The sequence below is a fragment of the Sphaeramia orbicularis genome, chromosome 5 (genome assembly GCF_902148855.1).
Source record: "Sphaeramia orbicularis chromosome 5, fSphaOr1.1, whole genome shotgun sequence".
NCBI lineage: Eukaryota > Metazoa > Chordata > Actinopteri > Kurtiformes > Apogonidae > Sphaeramia > Sphaeramia orbicularis.
Window position 1 is genome coordinate 26,898,490 of NC_043961.1, and position 24,136 is coordinate 26,922,625.

Consider the following 24,136-nt stretch of genomic DNA (forward strand, 5'->3'; position numbering starts at 1 on the left):
TTGCAGGGCGGCCATGGCTCAGATGGTAGCGCGGGTCGTCTAATAACTGAAGGGTTGGCAGTTTGAATCCCGCTCTGTCCATGTGCTGTTGTGTCCTTGGGCAAGACACTTTACCCTCCTACCCTCCTCCTTGCCTCCAGTGTTGCTACTCACACTGGTGTGTGAATGTTTGGTGGTGGTCGGAGGGGCCGTAGGCGCAGATTGGCAGCCATGCTTCCGTCAGTCTGCCCCAGGACAGCTGTGGCTACAAATGTAGTTTACCACCATCAGAGTGTGAATGTGAGAGTGAATGAAGAATGGATCCTCTGTACGTGCTTTGAGTATGCGTTCATAGAAAAGTGCTATATAAATCTAATCCATTATTATCATTGTACTCAATTTCCAACAAGAGTGGAAGACTTGGCATTAGCTGTTTTAGCTTTTGTGGACATGTTGGCTTTTACTTGTTTAATTTAACTTTTACATAACTCACAAATAAACCCAAATATGTTCTTTTGTTAAACATGGGGACTGAAGCCAAAGTTATTTGCTTCAATATTGACTTTGTGTGTGGCATTATTGACCTATATTAAAACAGGAGTCTGTATGGTTTAATATTTGTTGACATACATGTCTTCTTAGACAAGTTTCTGGTCTCTTTAGAGATTCACCATCTGTGAGTGTGGTTTCTGCTCTATGTTCAAGTGTAGCCTACTTTTAGTCCAAGTGGTTTCAGAGGATTGTTACTAAAGTTAAATATAAGCTGCAGCAAAAGACCTTAAAGAAATAGTAATAAAACAACAACAAATTACAGTGTCTAGTCAAAAATTACATGTTTCTGTGCAGTAAAATAGTCATCTTTCACATTTCTTGAAGCAGAGTGAAATCAAACCCCCGAGCAGGGATTAGCGCGCGCTCCTGTAGCTTTAAAGCGCGCGCGCCCACGGCATTTAGATGTGTCAGATGTGCGTCACCACTACACGCCTGTTGTCAGCGCGAGGTGAGTTTACATTCAGGGCACGAGGTAACAACACACACTAATACCCGAAGTGCACCGCACCGATACACACATATTAGAGATAATGGCGTCCGTGAGTGTGGTCGGTCAGCACCCGGGGCCCCACGGACTGGACTCCGAACCGCAGCTGCTGTTCGTGAAACTGACCGGCGGCGTGAAGAAAATCTCGAGGAAGTCATCGTGGGAGAAGATGATGTTCAGGAGGAGCTCGGCTGCTGACACCGGTTCCAGAGATTCAACCCAGTCCTCGTCCCCGGGGTCAGTGGAGAAAACGGCGGGGAGAGGCAGAGTGATGCCCGGGGAAGGATGCGGAGCTCCCGGTGCGCCACGTAGCCCGGACATCACGGACCGTGACAAGCGCACCACAGTCACACGAGAAAGTCAACCCGGGCACATCACGGACTGCAACAGCAACGTCGACTGTGACCGTAGAAGGACTTCAGTCAAGCGGCCGGGCGCCAGTGCCATGCACACCGGCACATCGGTAGCGAATGGACACAAAGCCGCGCACCGGCACAGAGACGCGGCGCAGCGGCAGCGTAAGTCCCGGGACGGAGACAGTGCGCATCAAAGCGTCTCCTCCGGTTCCACACCCGCAGACAGTGGCAGTCTGCCGCTGGAAAGACTAACGCAGGGCAGGACCGGAGTCGTGAGGTTGGCCCGGACCGAGCCCCCCCGCAGGGAGGCCTGGTCCATCTTCCCCCAGGAGGCGGACCCCCGGGTGAAGACCGAGACGGGCGAGGGACACCGGTTCGAGGCCAAGCCCGTTACGCAGGACTGGTGTGATGCTTGTAGCTGTCAGATCACTGCACAGTCACTCAAGTGTCAGAGTAAGTAGACCAGGTGGTGCGTTCAAGGCCCTCTGTTTTGTGTCCATACTCAAGAAAGTTGCTTCATGGGATTTTTACTGTTATTTCCCCTAAACGGGAGTCCCCTAAATTATCTACATGTCACTGAAAAGGTATCTATCTTGTGTTATTAGCGTTGTCTTTTAACCTCCTGAGACCCAGTAAGTAAACCATTGGGCATTTTTAGGCTACAGTAAATAATTGCCTAGATTGGAAACAACATGATGCAACAGCTTCTTCAGATACATTTTTATTTTTATTTTTTTATGGCAGTGGACAGCGTTTTTTCTTTCTTTAGTAAAGCTATGAAACTCTTGTCCACAACAGAGGATGAAAATACATTGCTGAGTCTCAGTAATTATTATAATTAAAAGTGCATCTAATACTTTAATAGCAATGCAATCTCAAAGGAACTTATTTAGTAGGACATGGAGGGATTATCTTAAAAAGGGTATAAGAACTCTATTATAGTAATGCAGACTGTGTGTGTTTGTACACAAAAAGTGCACATGTGCCAGTGTGAATGTCCCAGTATGATAGTGAGAGAAATTACCAAGCACAGTAGCCAATTCCCTTCCATGGAAAGCCCATTATCTTGTCCTTCCAGCTTTGCCTCCCAGAGTTTTCACTCTGTGATTTGTAGCTTGGCTCAAAGAGAGCGAGAAACAATAGAATTTATAGTGGTGCATTGTGGAGATCTAGAGGCACAGTGTGTCTAAGGCTCACAGTTAATGAGTCTGGATACACAGACGGATTCTTTCATTTTAGAGTGATTATAAAGGGTCATTTTTTGTACATTGGAAGGCTTATTAAAGCTATGGAATTCTTTTTAGACTTATTTTACTTGTGTGTTTAAAAGCTTACATATAAGACCTGACAGACTGTAAAGTCCTTTGAGCTGCTCAGACTGATGAGATCACTTCCACCTGTACTGCTCTGGGACTCACAGAGAGTTCAGGCCAAGCAAGATTGACCTAGCAGTGTGGATACATGTTTGATCTGGCTTGAATGCTCACTTGCACTCACACACCTTGTTGCTGGAAACACTGAGCTCAGCCCGAAGAGTTTGTGTGTGTCAAGTTGTGTCTCTGTGAACATACTGTACAGTAAATGCAGGTATGTGTGTGTGTGTGTGTGTGTTTGTGTGTGCATGGGGCTGCTGAGTTGGCATTGTGTCAGCAGCACTCTGTCACAGGGAGGCTGAAGCTGCAGAGCACTGCAAGATAAAACGACTGAAGAGAGGGTCGAATGTGAGAAAAGCCAAAGACATATAAAAACCCAGGATTGGAGCTGAGGGGGAATAAAAAGAGAAAGGGACAAGATGACTAGTAGATGGAAACGGGATAACAAAAATAGTGGAACGATGCCAAGTTGTGGTGGAGGAGACAGGATGACAGGAATGAGGTAAAAAGAGCAAGAACAAGAGGGATGGGACGAAACGAGAGCCAATGAGAGTGAGGGATGGGGGAAAGAGCGAGTGTTGGTCCAGTACTGCAGAGCTGTCTGATTTAGTGTGTTATCAGCAAGAGCTCAGTGGAGCGAGAGCAGAGATTACTGGAGCACAATTCTTCTCACACACATACAGTACAAATACACAAGTAAAAACCCACACACACATAGTCATGAGTTTCTTTATAACCCAAGAACTTCCAGAACTTCAGGCTAATTGGCTGTAGCTTTACGCTGCCTACAACTGACCTCCAGATCAAACTGTCTCTTCCCCTCCCATTTCTCGGAAAACATCACTGTCACGGGGGTCACCGGGACAAGAAAGTGACAAAAATACAGATATAGGCATTTTGGGATGTTTTTCTGGGGAGAAACACAACCATAGCTGCTGAAATAGAACCAGGACACACACACACACACACACACACACACACACACGTGCACACATTCTTTAAACTACACCCAACAAATGACAGGGAGCAGGAGACGGAGGCCTTGCAACCATAAACAACCATCCTTCAGTCTCTTTGTCTTGTTGTGTCCCTCTCTCCCTGTCTCGGCCTTGAAGTCTCACCATATCTGCATTGGCTTTGTTGCATATAAAGCTTATAGACACCGCCATGCAGCCCGTCTCCCCTGGGACGGTCCAGTGCTGTGATGTGGCCTTGCCCTACAGTGGAATCTGTCAATCTAACCAGGGCTGCTAGTCTCATAGTCTGCGGCTCTGTTATTGTGAAGTTCTCTGACTTTCCTTCTACTGTCAGCTTTCATCTATGTCTTATATTTAATATTTATTGCTCCTCGTGGGGGTTAGATTGGAATTTGATGTGTGGTTTTGCTGTACTAGAGCCAGCCCCATCTTATCTGCATAAATACACTCCATATATATACAGATGAGAACCCTGTGTGCCACTACAGCTTAATGAGGCTTAAAATAATGTAGCATATGAATGAATGTGACAGTCTAGACATCTATATGAGCTTTATATGTCGGGCCTAGGAACACTAACCCCTTCCTTTATCATCTGTCTTACACTGGGAGACTTATATAATCAGTAAAACACATAGGGAAATAATTACTCTAAATATATGAAAAAAACCAAACCAAAACACTTGTGCAGGAAACTGTACACTATACACTGTATACTATGTTTGGGTTGCGTCCTGCCCTCACTTTTCATTTATCTCATTTTGCTTTGATATGATTTGTCATCTTTTCACAATGGGCTGTTAGGATGGCATGAGGGAGTCCTTAATCTCAGCTCTGGGTGTCTCCTGACTGGGATTATGTCTCAGGGATGGAGAGACTGGGATTACAGACTGGCAGACTGCGTTAGATGCCAGATTAATATTTAATTAAAGCTTTCAGGGAACCACGCTGTTATAACATCAGTGCTCTGTTTGATTCTGTAATCTGGCATCAATCTCTGTCGAACAGAAAAACTGTCCATGGTTTATGTTATTGGGTTACAAAGTACATTCTTCATGGCCATATTTGTTTTTAAATTTTATTGTATTTAACCTTTATTTAACAAGGAAGAAAATCCCACTGAGATTAAGAACCTTTTTTCCAAGGGAGTCCTGGCCAAGAGGCAGCACAACACATATTTTTGTGATTTGTGCTTTTGTACACAGAAGCATGCAGAAAAATTGTGTGATAGCAAGACAAACACACATGGAGGACAGTGAATGTAGCATAGAACAAGGTGTATTCTATGAAGAAAAGAAGAAAATAATCAAATATTATAGTACAGCATGGTAATATAAATAAGAACAATCACTGCAACTTGATGTCTCTTGTATGTGTTTCACATATTTAGGTATTTCCCTGATTATAATAGAAAGATCTTCTACACATGCACTTTCAGTTTGTACTGTGTGTATTTGTTATTGCAAGTGAAGTGATGTCTTTGAACTGTGTATTTTGCCCCAAAGACTTTGTTAAGCAGATCCATCACAGTAGATATCAGTGGTGTCTCAGAGCTACTGTCAATTTGCCTAGACCACAACTGTCAAACTTGCAGCCCCTGGGGCAAAACTGGCCTGCCAGTGGCTCCAATCTGGCCCACGGGATGAATTTGTGAAATGCAAAAATTACACTGAACATATTGATAATAATTGGAGTCAAAATCATTTTATATTCAGGTTCCACAGACAGACACATACAGATTAATTAGATCTCAAGTGGGTCAGACCAATAAAATACTATCATAATAACCTATAAATAATGAAAATTGCAAATTTTCTCTTTGTTTTAGTGTAAAAAAGTAAAATTACATGAAAATGTTTACATTTACAAACTATCTTTTTACAAAAAATGTGAATAACCTGAACAAATATAAACAACATGACATTTTTTTAAGAGGAGTAAGTGCAATTCTACCAATATTATACCTGTTATTAAATGTTTTGTGTATTTGTAATTGTAATGTAAGTTATAATGTATGTGTGTAAATGATAAACTGAGCCATAATATTGTTAAAAGACATTTCAGGTTGTTCATGTTATACAGATTTTTAAGGAAACTTTGTAGATGTGAACATTTTCATAATTTAAATGTATGTTTTTCACTGTTATTATTTTACTGGTCTGGCCCACTTGAGATAATATTGGGCTGGATGTGGCCCCTGAACTAAAACGAGTTTGACATCCCTGGTCTAGACTCTGAAATTGGTTCAAGTGACAGTGTTTGCTTGCACTCCCTCTTCTGTATTCAACATGCACTTTGGTTTGTTATTGGCCCTATAAGTTAGGCTACCTTGTGTGCGTCTGCTTTTTGTGTTAGCCCTGCGTGACAAGGTGAACGGCACAGAGATCAAAACTCCATGAACCATGACCAGAAAACACAGACTTCAGTTTGTATTTGAGAAACTTTGACTCATTTCTGAACCCAATAAGCCATTGTTAAGAATATTTGCAAGCAAAGTAGAAATTATTGTTGTTACAGAGCACCTCCAGCAGCAGATATGGGGGCTGTGTGTAGAGTCCATGTGTGTGTAGAGTCCATGGACGGATACTTGCATTGACACATGGCAGCCAGGAAGTCCCGTATGCACCCACACCTAAACACACAGACCTCCACAGTGTCCCTCACAGTGTATTCTTAATACCCCATGGCATTCCTGATCACTCTCCGGAGAACATATTTTTTTGCCTTAAGTTCTCTCTCCCTTATTTCACCTCTTCCTCAGATCTACACAGTGCAGGCCTTGTGTTAGGGAACCGTCTCAGCCGTTACACATTGGTCCTCTCAAAGCTCCATTCACAGTGGAAGAAGAAAACATGGGAGGAGGGTTGTCTTAAATGGCTCATAACCTTCGTGTCCCAGCATACCGCCGCTGCCTCTTTGCCAGACCTGCAGCGGACGAAGTTTTAACTAGACCTCAGCCAAAACATTCCTTCAGAGCTCATACCTCTTGCATAGAAAGTCCTTGTTGTATTTTGTGTTTTATTCTTTTCACTTAAGCTATTTATTGTCTTGGAGTTTGTATGAGGAAAGAGAGCTTTTTTGTCTTCTTAATGTTTGATGAAAAAGCTGCAATATGGGTCATGAAGTCGACAAACAATTTAATCAGTAAATCTGCATGAATAGGATGTTTTACAATTTGACATCAACTAAAAGTAGCACTGCCATTGGACAATGACTAATAAACATTTAGGGAAAAGAATAGTTGAAAAATAAAAATGCCTTCCATCAAGATTTTTTACAGTTACTTTCATGTCCAGTTCCAGACAAGGGACAAGGACCTCAGCTCAAAAATGAACCCAAAATAAAAGTATTATAAACTTTTAATACTGCTGATGACTCCAGTTGGCTCCGATAAGCCCTCAGTCCCACAGACTTACAATGAACTTCTCTCTTGAAATCAATAATTTTTTTTCCTGGACTCATGCCAGTCCCATCTATTTTATTTCCTCAGATAAATGAATGTGGCCCATCTTTAATTTTTTCTTCAATCAATGCAAATACAATATTTAGTTGTCAGGCTTTGATTGACAGGTCTGTATGACAGCTCACTCACCTAATGACTCAGACATTCTGAGTTTTGGCTTATTTAATGAAACACATTTTTTTCCTGACAGACAGCTCAGCTCCACTGTAGTTGTGGTTAACAGGCTCCAATAACAAAAAAAATGACTTTGTTACACAATTTGTATGAAGTTTACCATTTTACCTCAGGCTCCTTTTGTTTGGCCCCTTAGCCAATCCATTCCAATCCAATCCAATCCAGTCCAATCCAGTTTTATTTATAAAGCACTTTAAAACGACCACAGTGGACCAAAGTGTTGTACAGATGGCTAAAATCACAATAAAAAAAAAAATGAATAAAAGCATTAAGAAACAATAAAATTAAATAAATAAGACAAGTTAAAATATAAAAGAGAAACAAAATGTCAACATTGCAAGAGTGTTAAAAGGCCAAGGAGAACAGGTGGGTTTTAAGATGTCCAAATACGGTCACTTCTGGCTCCAAAAAGCCAACACGGTGATGAACAACTTCCAGACTACTGACTTTAAAACAGTCATTCAGAGCCCAATGGGTTTCATCTCAGTTTCTCCTTCACTAATCGTATATACAGTCTATAGTAAAATTAGTGAGTAATTATCTTAACTTGGATGCTCTGCTTAGGACTTATCTACTTTCTAATGAACTCAGATATGACTTTCTGATTTTTCTTTGAAACTATGAATGTTTGTGGCAGCTCCAAGTCATCATCATTTTATCAGCCTTTAACAATTCACAGCAGTAAACCTCTAGCATGTAGGGTTTAGTTTTGAAGAAAGCCTTCATGGTGTTTTGTGCTCTCCTTACCCTGCTGTATGTATGGCAGAACAGTAGGGATTTGCAACTGGGCTATATTTAGGTCGCCCTTGGTGGATAGTGATAGCAGGACTGCAGAGGAAGAAGTGGTTAGGGCAGAAAGGACAGGACAAAGACACTCATAAGAATGTGTTAATGAAAAACATGTATGGATTAAAAAAAAAACAAAACCCACACACACGATGTCTTTCTCAATCTACACATAGTAGGCACCGCAGTGTGAAAGGCGGCGATATCAGAGCATTGCCTTGTTATGTCATCACTTGTGATTGTGTCTTATGAGTGAGAAACTGAGCACATCCTGTTCCTCCAAACTCTTTTAAAGTAGGGCAAGACCAAAACTCCCATCAGCTTGAATTTTGATAAACAGACTACTACGCATCACCTCAACCTACCCATAAGCACAGACATTTGATGTGACGCTCGTCTTTCGTACTGACAGAACAGTCACCGTTGTAGGGTTAGACAGGGAGACTGACTCACTTTCCATCAGCCAGGCTGTGGGTTTCACACCAAGGAGACAGAATAAGGGGGGGCGGGGGTCTGTTGTATAGAAATCCAAGCATGTCCTCCTCTGCTGAATGGAGTGCATACAGTCATCCACTGAGCAACCCAAAAGGAGAGCAGCATAAAAGAGAGAATAGACTGGTAGAGAGAAGCCAGGGTTGTGATCATACGTGGGGGTCTCTGTCTCTTTAAGCTGCCTGTTTGTTACTGCAGAGTGTGTGGGTGCTGCAGTAGAGTCAGACAGAGGGAGAAAAAGAGGGGAGAGAGGAAGAGAGAGGATGAGGGACCACTGATAGATGAAAAACCATCAGGACCGGGGAGGAACAAGTAGCACAGCACAGAATCAGGACTCATGTCCAGACGCTGAGGTCTGAGAGGGACCGGTAGAAGACGAGGGTGAGGCTAGTCGAGAGGTGAGAACATTAGGGAGCGTGAGGAGTACAGGTGGAGGGGTGGCCGAGCGAGCGGAGAGGGGGCTGTTTATTCGGAGCGTGGCACCGGTGGCAGAGTGGCTGCGCTGGGATGGCAGAGGGGGGAACTGGGGGGGCTGGCGCTGGGGCAGTCCTCAGAAGGACAGGGGTGGCCGGCAGCAGGACAGGAGGGCCAGCGAGGGCTACGCCAACAGGACGGTACCTGCTGGATGGTGCCACCATGCTCCATCCATGGCACAGATAGCACCTCTGGTCCCGGGAAGGGAGGAAGCAAAGGGGGAGGCAGGGGTGGGGATCAGGAGGTCAGGGACGGGTGAAGGTGTCGGGGTGGGCAGAGCGTTTCTGGGGCAGATGTCTCTGGGTCTGGAGGAGGTCAGGGGTGATTCAGAAGGCGAGGCTGCCAGCGCCTGCTTTGGACAGGTGTCACGGCGGCTGGGCCGGCTGCTGAAGAGGCTGCCCAAGTCTCGCTCATGGAGTGACAGCTTACGGATCCTCAGACGGTCATCTTCTAACGGATCCCTGCTCACTACCTCAGGTATGAACAGGAGAATGCTGTGTACAGAAGCTGAAAAAAAGTTGTGGAGGAAAGCAAATCTGTTTGGTGGCAAGGGGAAGAGAGGTCAGTATTTTGGAAAAGAGATGATGAGTTGACGCTTTTGCCTTGTGTCAGTTTAAGCAGGGTTGGCCTCAAAGCCTGGCTGTGGACCAAAATATTTGGGCATTGTGTGCATCATGCTGTCTATCTGCAAAGTGAAATGCCCTCAAACTCTGTTCCTCTTTGTCTATGCCCCGCTTCTCTATCTGCTCATCTAACCCCCTCGCTTTTGTGTAACAGAACATGGTGTGCGTCTGTGGGTAAGATCATGTGTGTGAACAGTGAAAAAAGAGGCTGTAAATGGCAGAATAGGCCAGTAAACAGATCAGATCAAAGCAGTGGGATCCACTGATGACTCCTGCTCCAGACAGACGTCTCTCTTATTATATATAAATAACATACACATACACAAACAATGAAAACTGACACATTTTCAATCTGCCGAGAAACCCCTATGTAAGTGGATTATAATATTGACTTTCATATTTGTAGCAGGAATTTGAGATAAGAGTGTACTTGCTGGAGGCTGCATGACATCGATTTTTTTTTCACCATGTTCTCCAAATAGAGGGCTGGCTAATGCAGGTTTTTTTGGGGCTGGGTTGATGAATATATAATGCAACATTAACACAAAATGTGGTTGGGGTTGAAAATAGGCAGGGAGTAAAATGGCTGGGTGCTGCAGAATTATTGATTCATTAGCAGCACCAGACTGACAGCTGAATAAAAGGGACGTTAATGCAGCTGTTTTATGTGTGTTTTTGTGTTTGTGCGTGTGGATGTGGATGTGCCCTGCTGTGTAAGCCTGATAAAACCCTGACCAAACATGACTCAAGGAGCAGCTCATCAACAGCTCAACACTTCACCTGGGTGACGTCATTCTGCAGCCTCAAGCACTTCAGACACAGCTTCAGCAGCACCCACTACTGCAGACAGATAATGGGTATTTTTAGATGGTGTTCCCTCTAAGGAAACCCAGTTAATCCTACTAAAAAGAACCGCCCCAAACCAGATTGCTCAGTTCCTGTTGCCATTCATCTTTGATCTATAATTACCTCCAGTCGAAGTCTCAAAATTGTGGATGAGGTTGACTGTCTGGAAATTCCTCACAAATGCCTCACAAAACAACTAAGAAAACAATAACTTAGTGTGTGTAGAAGGTTCAGAACTTCAAATGAGGGTGGAATGAATAATGGGTTTAGAAGGGTGCTGTTATGAGACACTGTTTTTTAAACCAAAGTGTTGTTGTTGACCAAACTATGACTTTTAAATGAAGACATTATTGTGTATATTAGGTGTCATGGAAATTGTAAGATGATAACATGAGCATTGTGTTGTCTTTTTCACAAAACTCCACATGCTAAAAACAGGCGAGGTATATTTGCCAGTTTGTGTTAATGTAAAGTTTTAGTTCCATGTTTCAAAGTTTTGGAGTTTTGTAATGTGTTATCACAATAGAGAGGTAAAGTCCCGTCTCTTCCAGTTGTTCCCCATTGGAACTTATTTCAGAAAAAAACCCAAAAACATACTAGAATGTTTTACAGTCAATGGTAAGAGACCAGTGATGTTTGATGCTGTTGAATTATGTCATCATTTATACATTTGTTTGTCATTTTAAAAGATAATTTTACAAGTCACAAAAGTCGCAGTTTGTTATAAAACTGAGACAGTATTAGATTGTAAAAATATGGAATTAGAAAGACGACACAAGTAGGGGTGACGTAATTGTAATCTGTCTCTGAAGCTGCTGAAGATGAGTCTGCAGCTCCAACATGACCAGACTTGTGTGGATTTTCCCTTTGAGTACTTGTTCACCTAACTTTTGAATAAAGAGGTGAAATATGTGGTGGTAATGGACCTTTTGGTGTTAGTGACTCATATCATGCAGTTCACTGAGCTGTGTAACACTCAATTAGATGCTACGTTACTATCTATATTAAATCACAAATGTTTATATGTCTTCTGGAGTGACATGCAGTGAAGCACACCAGAAGAGGTGGCACTTTATTTAAACATAGCATAACATTATTGCAAACAACTGAATTGTGATGAATGTGAAAAATAACTCTGACCTGGTTATATATTAGCATCTTTTTGGCTAATTTGGTGAAGACCTCGCTAGCTGTGAGCTATTCTCAGATTAATTGGTGTGATGTTAACCAGCACAGTGCCAGTGCTCCAGACCTGTGGAATGAACTACGTTTAACTCTAGGGAGCATAGAGTCCATTGACTTATTTAGAAAGAGCTTAAAACATATCTTTTTAGGCAGGCATTTAACATGGGTTGACGTTTTTTTCTTTTTTTTTTTCTTTTTTGGGCTTGTGTTATTGTTTGTTTCTCTGGGCTATTGTTTTGTTTTATCTTGATGTATGCATGACATTTTATTTTCAACTGTAAAGCACTTTGTGATTTTATCTTTGAAAAGTGTTACACAAATAAAATTTACTTACACACAACGGATGAGGAAAGGCAAGAGTAAGGAAAAGTGTGGGTGCACTGCAAAAATCAAAATCTTACCAAGTGTGTTTTTCTTGTTTCTAGACAAAATATCTCATCACACTTAAAATAAGACACAATCACCTAAAGAGTAACTTTTCAGTGAGATATTAGAACTTATTTTTAGGCAATAGATCTTGAAAATCTTATTTCACGAAATCTTACCAAGATAATTTTCACTTGTTCCACTGGCAGATTTTTTTGCTTGAATTGAGCAAAAAAAATACTGAATTAAGCAGAAAAATCTGCCAGTGGAACAGCTGAAAATTATCTTGGTAAGATTTCATGAAATAAGATTTTCAAGATCTATTGCCTAAAAATAAGTTCTTATATCTCACTGAAAAGTTACTCTTTGGGTGATTGTGTCTTATTTTAAGTGTGATGAGATATTTTGACCAGAAATGAGAAAAATATTCTTGGTAAGATTTAGATTTTTGCAGTGTGATAACTCCTGGTGAAACAGGTCACCACTTTATGTTTGGACACGTGTCTGAAACAACTTTTTAATTTCTTCTTTCATTTGAGATAGACACTCTAAAGTGTTTTGGGTTAATTTTAGCAGTGTACCTCTTAAAGCTGAAAGACATACATCCTATCCTGTCCTATCTTATCCTCGCAAATGTGTCAAACATATGGCCCATATAACTAATTTGTATGTTTCACTGTTAGTTCATCACAGGTCATATTGTCATCACATTTTGGAACATGTGTCTCAGCTTTTCCTCATATTGTGCAGGCCTAACTTTACACAATATGCAGCTAAAACATGTAACAAACACTATTGTAGTATTTCAGTAGCTTTACTGGGCATGTTCAGACCCACAGATCTGAAATTATAACATGTAAATATCCAAAAGTTCAGTTTAATCTCACCCCCTGCTGTAGAAAGGTTGTCATCAAGAAACCAAAAATACTGCCTAAAGCTTTCAGCTGCTTTCATTTACAGCTCATTGGATCGAATGAGCTTTTCAAAGCCAAACTAAAGCTTTTGGTTCTCCTTTTGTTTGTTTGGTTAATTCACTGAGCATCTGTAGCGACACAGATGGAGAATCTGGGAGAGAGATGCAGACTGTCGCTGTCAAATATGAAATGATCCTTCACACAGATGTCATGGTGAATAGGGTCAGATATTATTTAGGTTAGAAGGGATTTGTTTGGCAGTTTCACATAGGTTTGTGTAATAAGTGTTCGTCCTGGCAACTCATTGAATTTCAGATTGAACTGAAGACAATAAAAGTTTAATGTTTTTGATTTAATACGAAAAGGGGGGAGTGGAAATAGTTTTATAGTGTTATTGTGTGGGTCTAGTTGAGCTGTAGAGTAGGAAAACAGATAACTGGTCCAAATGAGATCAGACTGGTTAAAGCCCCCCAAAGACCCCAAAGCTGCTCTTAATTCCCCTCGTAAGACCATGTGAGCTCCCTTTAGGTTCATTAGTGACTGTGTTAATATCCCCGCTGCTGTATTATAGCTACCTAACCTTTTTATTTACCACCACCCACCATCCCCCACCCACCCAGACACCGTCTAAAGACAACATGTCCCTCCCTCTATCCAGTGCCACACAGACATCCTGCATGATCTGAGAAACTCTGCTAATTTGTGTCTTTATCCTTCCATGTCTGTCCCACACCCACTGTGTCACAGAAGAAAACAAGCACTCCCCACATACACACCCACAGATACCGAGAACACAGTCCAGTTCTGATCGCACACAGGAGCGACTCAAATTACAGAAGATGATACAGAAATGGGACAGTTTTCTGGCTCTGTAGGCTTTCCAAAGAAACAACAGGAACGGGCGACAAAAGGGAGAGGTCATTTTAACAAACAGACAGAAACCAGATGCATAACAATGGAGGTTTTTCACTAGAAGAATCTGAATTGTTGCCATTAAACACACTGCGATCGAACCTCCTGCTTTTTTTGTCTTCCTTCGCGGCGGATGTTATCGACCCAAGTGCAGCAGTGGAAGTTAAACCAGCGACCACATATAGATCTGTAGTGTATCTTTAAGCGCTGTTAAATCTATTTCACACCAGTCAGAGTTTTCAAGTGCTGTTTTTGTCTGCATTTCTGTTCTTTACCCCTATCTGCATCATCACACTACTCTATCGAGACGTTGCAAAAGCAGTCAGACTGGAATGATGAGATGTGGGACAAAGGGAGGGTCTGTGCACGCATCTCCTGCTGTGGAGGACTATCCGAGGCCAGTGTACCATGTCGATACATAACACCACAGCTCTTCCTCTGTTGAGACAACACACATAGACTCTAGACATTGTGGCTCACTGCCTGTACCATCGAGTTTATAATGGCATTATTTCAACAAGAAATTCTACGCTGACATTAAGTATCCTTTATAGGAATATTCAGGCAAAGACTGGGATTACGACAGGGAAGGAATTACACATTAAGGTTAAATATGATCTACATCAGCTCTACAGTTACAGCAGCTAACATCTCTTAAAGGGCCTGTCAAATAAAGTGGCCTTTTAACCTGTAAAGACCCACAGATACTTTTGTCATGACTTTCAAATGACTTTTTCTGTACATTTAACCTTTCCAAAGTGATTTATCACCATTTAGTCAAATTATATCATCTCTATTTGGCATTTTTCACAGAAAATTTTCTTATAATTTACTAATGATCATATAAGGTCAGCGTAAATTCACAGGCTATTATATTAAAGCAGAGAAAACTGAAGAAAAAGTGACTATTTTAGCAAATATATCATTAATTGAACATAAAAACAAGCATCTACAATCACTGTCATTTGTCAAACTCCATGGGCTTTACTGGTGAATCAGTGTTATAGAAGATGATGGTGTGTCCACATTGACTATGGAGCCTCTGAACGTCCAAATGGGTTATATCTGATGACCATGAAAAGATGACAAACTGCATTTTACACTAATTATTTACATGTATTGGTAGGATTAGTGCTTCAACAGTTATTACACATTTAGATCCGTAGATGCCTTCACTCACCAGCAGCTGATTACGTTTTTCCAAGTTAAGATTAACTTCAAGATTAGCTCCACTTGAAGTTTTTGGGAATAGGTACCTGAGGTTTTTATGTGTATGTGAAGCACCTTCCAATCAAAACTCTTTCCACTTTGTCACAAATTTTTAAGACAAAAAAATAAATAAGCAAAAAAAACCAAAAACAAAGGTGAATTCACTAAAAACGCAAGTAAAATTGAAAGGGAATATCGCTGCAAATAATTTTCCACTGAATGCATCTGTGGATCCCACTGACAGATATTTTTCCAAGGACATCATTCCTGGAAATGAATGAAGTTTCTCTTAAAACTCCAACAGAGGGGAATTACTATAGTTTTCTATCTGAAGTCAGAGCAACTTCCCCATTCGACATAACATTGTACTTTCCACAGAGCATAAAAGGGAACCCCCTCACAAGTCCTAACAGAGTCCTAACATATCGACTTTCTTGTTTTCCCTTTCGTTCTTCTAACTCACATTTCTTACAGATTTTGCTGGTGTCAGCCGCCCGCCTGACCTTCAGAACCCCTGAATTTCTGCTGCAGTTTCGCCACCTGCTAATGAACACTCACATACACATGTAGCCACAGCTGTGTTTTATGACCACACAAGTCTCACATCCCTCTTTGTATCATGGTTATGTCTGTGGTAGTTACTACATAATCATCATATTACAATTATTTGATTATTTGACACAATCACAGTCTCCCCTCAACCAGTATAAAAACAGCTGACTAGCATATATAACCTATTTTAGCATTATTTCCCCATTGTTTGTCTGGTTCCCTTTTAATAACACCATCTTATTCTTCCTCTATGAGTACAATAAAAAGCTATACTTACAGCAGCTTTATTTTCTACCCTATTTCAGGAGTGGACTTTGAATATTTAAGTTATATAACATCTGTACAATTGGCTTTTTAATTATAAGCTTGTTCAGTACATGGTTTATATTGATTTTATTTAAGTCATGTCATATATTATTTAAACAAAAGCAAACAAAAACTGAAATTTTCATTCTTCATTGTATAATGTGCTGAAATTCTGTGCTAATAAATGACTCTTCTTCATCAGGTCTGCATGCATAATTAAAACACGATTAGACTTATTCTACAGTGGCAGCACAAACTTATCAGAATAGCCAGTTATTTGTATGACAATCAACAGCTCCAGTTTCAATATTGTGACTACACTTATCGTGATATAGCATATTACATAAAATAAAATGACTACATATAAAGGTCTGTTTGTTATGATGTTTTGAATTATACAAGACTTTTCACTGAATCCTGCATTTGGTGAAAAATCTATAACTAATCAATAACTAAAGCTTTACTTAGTTTAGGGCAGTGGTTCTCAATCTTTTTCTGACGGGCCCCCTTTGGAGGACGAAAAATCTCCAGGCCCCCCTAAACCCCAACAACATTGTAATAGTGGCGCCATTATAACTGTCATTGAAAGAAACATCAATATCGTAACAAAACTTTTTGCTTTTCCTTGAATAATTTGTTGTGCAAATTAAAACTAACTTAGATTTTTGCTTGAACAATACAAATAAACTCAACAAGACTGCTCCCTGTGACAACATTTTTCCAAATAAAAACAGGAAATGTGCAATTATCTTACAACGATGACAAAGTTACTTTTTGTTGATAACAAAGATGAACATTTTAACAATATCAGTGGCTGCAATGAGCCCATTTACATTGCACATCTCAGATCATTAAAGTGCAAACTGTACAAAAACAGAAACGTTGCACATTTTTCTTTTCCAGTCCAGTCTTTGTCCATTCTCCAAACCTAAACTCTTTGTCTAGTCTAGTGACGGATCACCATGGCAGTAGATTTGCTTGTTGTACGTCCCTAAAATGAGTCCAGGGTGCTCCAACACTAAAACATTAATTCCACCTGCTACATGTTCTAACTTCAAAAAAAAAAAAAAAAAAACACCCAGGAGTGATCCCATGCCCCCCCTGGTAAGTCCCTTGGGGGCCTGACCCACAGTTTGAGAAACACCGGTTTAGGGCATAAGACGGTTTCACAAGGATGTCAGCAAAAATAACCACTGATTTCTGTTTGTTTATGTGTACATTTGTAAATTCTGAACCAGGAGTCAAACCTCAGACTTATAAGTGTGTGGGGACAGAGTAACAGTGTGTGTTTCTTATCAGCGTGGGAATATTTTGGATCCTACATGAACTGAGATCTGCTGACACTGTTGTGGCACAGAGTAAAGTCTTCCTTCTGTTTTCCTTGCAGCTCTGGAAGCAGTTTTTCCTACCTTAAAATTATTCATCAGAGAGTCTTTTTTAACTTCACCAACACTCAACTCTAATGGATGCAGTCAATGACGGATATCTGGGCAGGAAAGGAGTTTCTCTTTTTCCCTCCCCTGTGCTTCCTTTCTGCGTTGACCTCTAAACTGTCATATGCAGAGTATCCCTTATCTGAACTCTGCTTTTTCCTAGACACATCCCTGCTGTTAGTGTGGATTTCAATCCCTCCCTCTCACTCTCTGTCATTGCCAACCAATATATTTCAGACACACAATACTTGCACAATACACCTATCTATCTGTGTTAATGGAGGGATCATAATCTGTCCCCAAAGCATCCTGTAACTGAACTTTTCCTCTTTGTTAGAAATATTAACCCAGTCTCATTTGTTCTATTCTGTTCACCCCCAATACATATAAAGAATGTCTTTCCCAGATGTGAATATAGCATACAATATAGCAAATTAGAAGTTAAAAAAAACCTTCCTTCACACATACTGTCAGTGACCTTATGCAAATACATCTCATCTCTCGCTGCAGTGGTCATCAGGAACCTTGTTGCCATGGTTACAATGCTGATGCTGAGTGTGTGCTTTACTCAGAACACAGACAGATCCGCTAATATCAGTAGACATGAAAACAACCAGGCTCAGCTCGGCGCATTCATTCAGGAGTGAAAACAGCAAAGAGGTGAACCCAGAAAAAACACTGCATTGCATTAATGCTAATTTAGAGCAAACAGAATCCACATTTTATTCCTTTTTTTTTTTTTTTTTGGCCTACCGAGTCTATCCTGCATTAAGGCCGTATAAAAAGATCTGACTCATAGTTTCCCCAAACTGCTGTGTGGTTTTAGCATGAATTATCTCACCAAAAGTGGAGAAGTGAGATGTGGAAAGCCTAGAGCCACAATAAACTCTGCATGCCATAAACAAGCCGCGGCTGTCATATGTGGAACCAACGAAAAATTAAAGAACAGTAGACTATTTTGGGAAGGTTGGGGGAAGTACGTAAGTCTATTCTTTTCTCCAGCTGAGCAGTAAATGGACGTTGACCATGCCAGGGCTGTGGTACTGATACAGTTGGCTGTTTTTGAATGTATAAGTGGAGTATGTTTATGTGTCGTTACAGTACAGTCTCTGGTTTATACTGTGCTTTTGCTTCTCTCTATAGTCTTTGCTGGACCTTCGATGGTGATTATGAACTTTTTAAGACATCTGTGATAGAAGGGACTTTACCAATGTAGGGATTTGGGTTACTGGGTGGTATTTTGTGACCTAATTGTAAGATTATATTATGTATTTGGTTGCAGGGATATTTTGCAATCTTGTGACAGTGCGTAAATAGGTGTATCTTACATATTAGGATCTCATTTCAATTCAACTGATCTACACACGCACGTTATGCTTTGTCTTTTGTTTTGGTTTCTCAGTCGTCTCTCTGAGCTTTTATTTGTGTCTCTAATATCAGCCACTAGATGGTGCTATGTTTCTATGTGAACAAAGGTTTGGTGTGTGACATTAAATCTGGCAGTGTAAAGTATAGTAAATTCAGTATCTTTAACATTTGCATCAAGTCAGATACACTTTTATCCAGTGCTCAGTGATAATGTTGGTGGATTTTTTTTTTATCTGACTGATGTATTTGTGTGTTCCTCAGACTGCAGCTACACCTGCCACCTGGAATGCGAGAATCAAATCCAGCTGGACTGCAATCAGAGGGACAAGAAGCTTGCAAAAACATCACCTCCCAGAAGTCACTGCCTCACACCCCTACGGCAAAAGGTAAGCATTTTAAAAACAAATCATCTATTATTAGAATCCAGACTTCTGTGTCGGTTGTTAGAACTTATAGCGATGTAAAGAACATTGAGTCAGACTTTAATAATGGAGTTCATTCTGTATGCCCCCCCCCAGGCCTACACTTTTACATAATCATCCTTTGCTCTCAAAACAGACTGTGTTTCCACTTCGGCTGTCTACTTAGATATGTATGTATGCGCTCATAGCTTTTTTTTTGGCCACAAAATGTTCCCAAGACTGAATGTGCTTCGTCACATCAGCATCTGTTGTGCCTCCTTCTCGTCTGCATGCTCTCTTACTTCCATTTTTAACCTCACTATCCATCTCACTCCTGCAGAATGTGTTCATTTTATTGCAAACAGTGGTGCATTCTATCATCTTCAACAGATCTGTGTTATTCTGTATATTATTTATTTTAATATTTATGTTTTTTCAACTGATAGTCTCTTAAAATCCCCCAAAAATAAAAAAGATATTTTATATTTGTATATCAAGCTAAACTCTACACCTTTATGCATGTCAATTTCTCAAATTGTTCCTGTGTTTCCATATTTTTATGGTGTAATAGCCGTGTATATGCACTCAGAGAGATACAGTAATTATGTAAAATTCTTTCTCAAAATAGAGCTACACTCACTCATTGTGTAAGAGCATGTGTATAGAAACATAAGAGAGTGTAATTCTGTGTACTGCTCCTGGCATCCTAGCCTCAGTCACCCACGCAGTATGGTCCAGCACACACACACACATGCATATGCAGACACGCAGTGTGTACGAGAGAAATCTGGATAACACTGCAGGCCTGCAGCAGAATGTTGGCAGCATCTCTATACCCAGGGGGCACATATCACAAAATTAGACCTCTGGTAGTGTGCCAGGTAGTACTCTGCTTCTATGAGGGTGAATAAATAAATACATAATCATACTGGTCTGTTACGTGTTGATGGGGATGGCACATGTCGAGGGGTACAACTGCAGTAAATGTTTCATCTGATCCCACTATTCAAACAGATACTCTGCATTTATTGGGAAAAAAAAGGCTATGATAATTTAGTATAATTAGGATCTGCTGCCCTGGGTCGTCAGTCTTTCTGTGTTTAATGACTGTGTATGGTTGAATTTAATGAGATAAAGATTTGGTTTAAGTGAGCGCTGATGAGCTGTGTCTTATCTAAAACCGTGTGACTAAGGCCTGTCTCAGTCTACATCCCTGTTCATAGAGCACACTAGCACCGCAGACAAGACAAGACATGACAGCACATTTCCTGCAGTCCCCTTCCTCCTCTTTTCTTCCCCTGTGCGGTTGTGTTTTCTTTTTTTCTCCGTCTTCACAGGCTGATATTGTAACAGCATCAGCAGAAATTGATTGCCTTTCCTCCCAATACACACAGATTTTGCTGCATGCACACACGTGAAGCACAGCGGCCGAGTGGCATCGACTCAAGAATAGCAGGGTTGTCATTTAGTGTATTTGTGTGGAGCATCTCAGCCTTTTCTCTGATTACACTGATGGAAACTAGAAAAAGAGCTGCAGGTTATTATTCTCAGGCTGACTCAAACCTGACAAAAAGGCACCAGATAAAAGGGTGACTCACGCTCCCACCACAATCACAGTCTGGCACAATAATGGCGTTTCATCAATTGTGATTAATACTGTAATTGTCTTTTTCTGGTCATTGTTTAATATAAGCATAACAATAGTTTATATACTGTACATACAGCAGACCTAATGAAGTAGAGCCTTTGAACAATAACAACAATGACGCACTTTAGTATTAAAAATCACTTCCAAAGCCACATTTCACATAAATTAGCCTATTGTACAAAGCATGAAATATACAAAGAACAAACTAATGATCAATAATGTAAATTAAATACCACCACTAGTAAATAGAAAAGCCACATATAAACAGATGCATATATGCAATCAGGCAAGGGTATTAACTGCTGTTTGACTAAGGGGCCACAGCCAGAGTCAGAGGGCAGGTTGGAGGGTCAGGGTAAGGTTAGAGGCCACTGCAATCTCCATTCTGAAGGCAATCATTCATTAATTTCTTAATCTCACTTTAGGCACTGTTAGCAGCTGCGCCGGTGGTAGAGCAGCTGTGGAGGTTTTGTCTGCCCTCTACTGGATTGGGTTTTGACAAATTAGTCCAAAATATGGTTTTGGCCTATATAAGAACCACATGTTTACGTTGACTGTGATTGGTTTTCAGTCAACCATTGTACACCGCAGTGAAATGTCAGTACCTTAGCAGCCATCCTCCCCAGCCTTGGTGCTAAAAGAGGGGCTGTGAGGATTTATATCTTTCACTCATCAGTCTTTCCCTTTCTACTTACCAAGCCCCTCTCGCTCCCTCTCGCACTCTCTCCCTGTCTCTCGCTCTTTAAGAGGAAGTGGCCGTGCTCTGCAGGGTGCAGTTGCGCAGAGTAGTAGCTTGCAGGAAGAGAGAGAGAGAGAGTGGAGGGGGGAGAAAAGGGGGAGGGTGCTTGGAGGCTGATAACCCACTCAACCACAGATGGTTGAGCAAGAGAGTAAGGCAGCGAACACCAATAGACGGAGAGGGAGGAAGGAGAGAGGCTGAGTGGGAGGCATCTGTGTCTTTGGTAGTACTGCTGAAGAAACAGAAAGAGGAGGCGTGCTGCAGCTAAGACTTCTTCTGCTGCTATTTACTCCACACTCCAGGGAGGATGGATGCTCAAACACATACACGCTGGCATTACTGAGCTGCTGCAAACTGGACTTGAAACGAACCTACAGCTGTGTTGTTTTTTTTTTTTCCCTCCCAGCAGCTCCTTAAAGAGACACCAAACAGGACGAGAGCAGGATGTGGTATTACATGCATGCGTCTAGGAGTATTTGTTTGTGGGTATAACAGGTGCTCTCAGGTGAGCAGGGTTAACTTGAGCCTGAGCTGTAAACCGACTCCATGACACCAGTATGTGCCTGTGTGTGTGAGACATGTTCTGAGTGTGTACATGTGTGTATGTTTTGCCACAAATGACCAGGTGCATACAATATATGGTGTGCGTATATGACACCAGCATCAGAGCTTACCCACAAGCACACGTCAAGAGGAAGTGACACGTCTGTGCTCGCCTTCTCGTATTTCCTGGTCCCGTCTCCGGTGGCACGCAAAGCACAGAATCTGAGCCGAGTTCACCTGTCTCACCCTTACAGGTGGGACTTAAACCCTCTGGATGCATCAGTGGAGGAGCGCTGACTTTTTCTGGATGCGTGAAGGACTGATAGAAGCGTGTAGACTCTGATTGTGGGCGACTGTCACATTAGCCCAGCGTTTTGAGATAAACCGGTGCTTCCTAGGGCTGTCAACTTGCTGCTCTGGTGCTGCGGTGGTACCAGAGACCATCCCTGGACTTCTCCATGACCGTCAATACAATGCTGACCCCCTCCATGACCAGCAGCAACAGCATGAGTAGCGGGTACTGCAGCCTGGACGATGAGAGCGAAGACTTCACTTTCTTCACAGCCAAGACTTCTTTCTTCCGCAAACCCAAGCATGCACCTAAGGTACAAAGATGAGACTAGACTCTGACTCTGATAGATTGTTGGTAGGATTACGACAACCTTTTAGGGGTTAAATGGTTGCTGTTTCAGTCTAGCTGGCAAACAAAGCTATTAGTATGAAAAACATGCAACCAAAAAGGAGAAGCATCGTGAGGAAGTGGTGTTGCGTGTGCATACAAAGGCCACTAGGTGTGTTTGTGTGTGAGAGTGTAGGAACGGGGTTACTGTCATACATCTGTTGTGTAACATTGATCTGCACCCTTGACAGCCGTGCTCATCAACCTTGATGCCTTTTGGCAACTCATTTATCATGTGAGTAGTCAGCATAGATTTAACTTCATCTCCTGAAAATAAACTTTAGGCACTGAAGACCAGAATTCTCTTAGACACACTGCTGTGTAATTTCATTTTAGTGTCAGTCAACAAATATGGTGTTTACCATGTTCTAACAGACACTGAGTTAATAATGTTAACTTACAGATTCCATGAAGGCTTCATCTGTACGGTGCGTGGGAGACGTTTCCGTAGGAACAACCTGGTACTTTTGCTCTAGATCAAATATGTGTGCGTGTAGGGCTACTACTTAGTTGTAGCAAACCATTTTCCTAGTTACCATAGCAACTGATGGTTTTGCTGGCACTCTGCAAACACTTTCTGAGACTTAACGTTGGTCTACTGAACATCCACTTACTTTGGACATAATTGTGTCATGTGTTCTGACAGTTTATACTTGTGTTACACAGTGGATGGTGCCGCTTGTTTGTTGCCAGAGTTAAACCAGTGATGGGAGTGATTAATGTCCAGTAGCAACAAAGAGGGAAAAAGGGAGTGGAAGTGTTTTAAGCCTGTAGGAAAAAAAATAATCTACGCAGGCATAAACTTGCTCAACCCTAGCCCTGTTTTTAGTGTCCTTGTCCTGTCGTGCCTTTGGTGTCTGATTTGGAGGAGGTATTATCTCTAAATAATTGACCAGCTGTGTGTGGAGTTAAGGTTGCTGCTGTGCTGAGGCAGACGGGTATTGGGGTTAGTTTGTCTGGCCTGCCAGGCGAGAAGCTGCCGAGTGATGGAGCTGGATTTCTCTGAAACCAAAGAACCAACCAGAGAAAACTACTCTGAGTATAATATAACCGACAGTCAGGTACTGTATGATGAAGCAGTAGGTTTTACATCCTCTATAGTGCTTGAATTATGCTCTTTCTGAGTGCTCTCAGTAGCCCTGCAGTGCAATGCAAAGAGCATGTCCTGCATTTTCCTGTGTTTGAATATGAAAAGGAGATGTGCAAATATCTGTGGCACCTTGTGAACAGAGTCATTATAATGTACTTGGTGAATAAAATATGAAGGGCCACATTGTTCATACTTTCAATTTGTGTATT

At 41.4% G+C, this 24,136-nt stretch overlaps 1 protein-coding gene across 1 annotated transcript in view; it reads left to right on the forward strand.

Moving 5' to 3' along the window:
* Nucleotides 1-914: 914 nt before the first annotated feature.
* The window catches only part of rassf5 (Ras association domain family member 5), a 32,083-nt gene continuing 8,861 nt past the window's right edge, over nt 915-24,136 (forward strand). The window contains exons 1-2 of the mRNA XM_030133950.1: nt 915-1,827; nt 19,089-19,213. Coding sequence (XP_029989810.1) covers nt 1,062-1,827; nt 19,089-19,213 — 891 coding nt within the window. The 5' untranslated portion in view covers nt 915-1,061. The remainder of the gene's footprint in view (nt 1,828-19,088; nt 19,214-24,136) is intronic.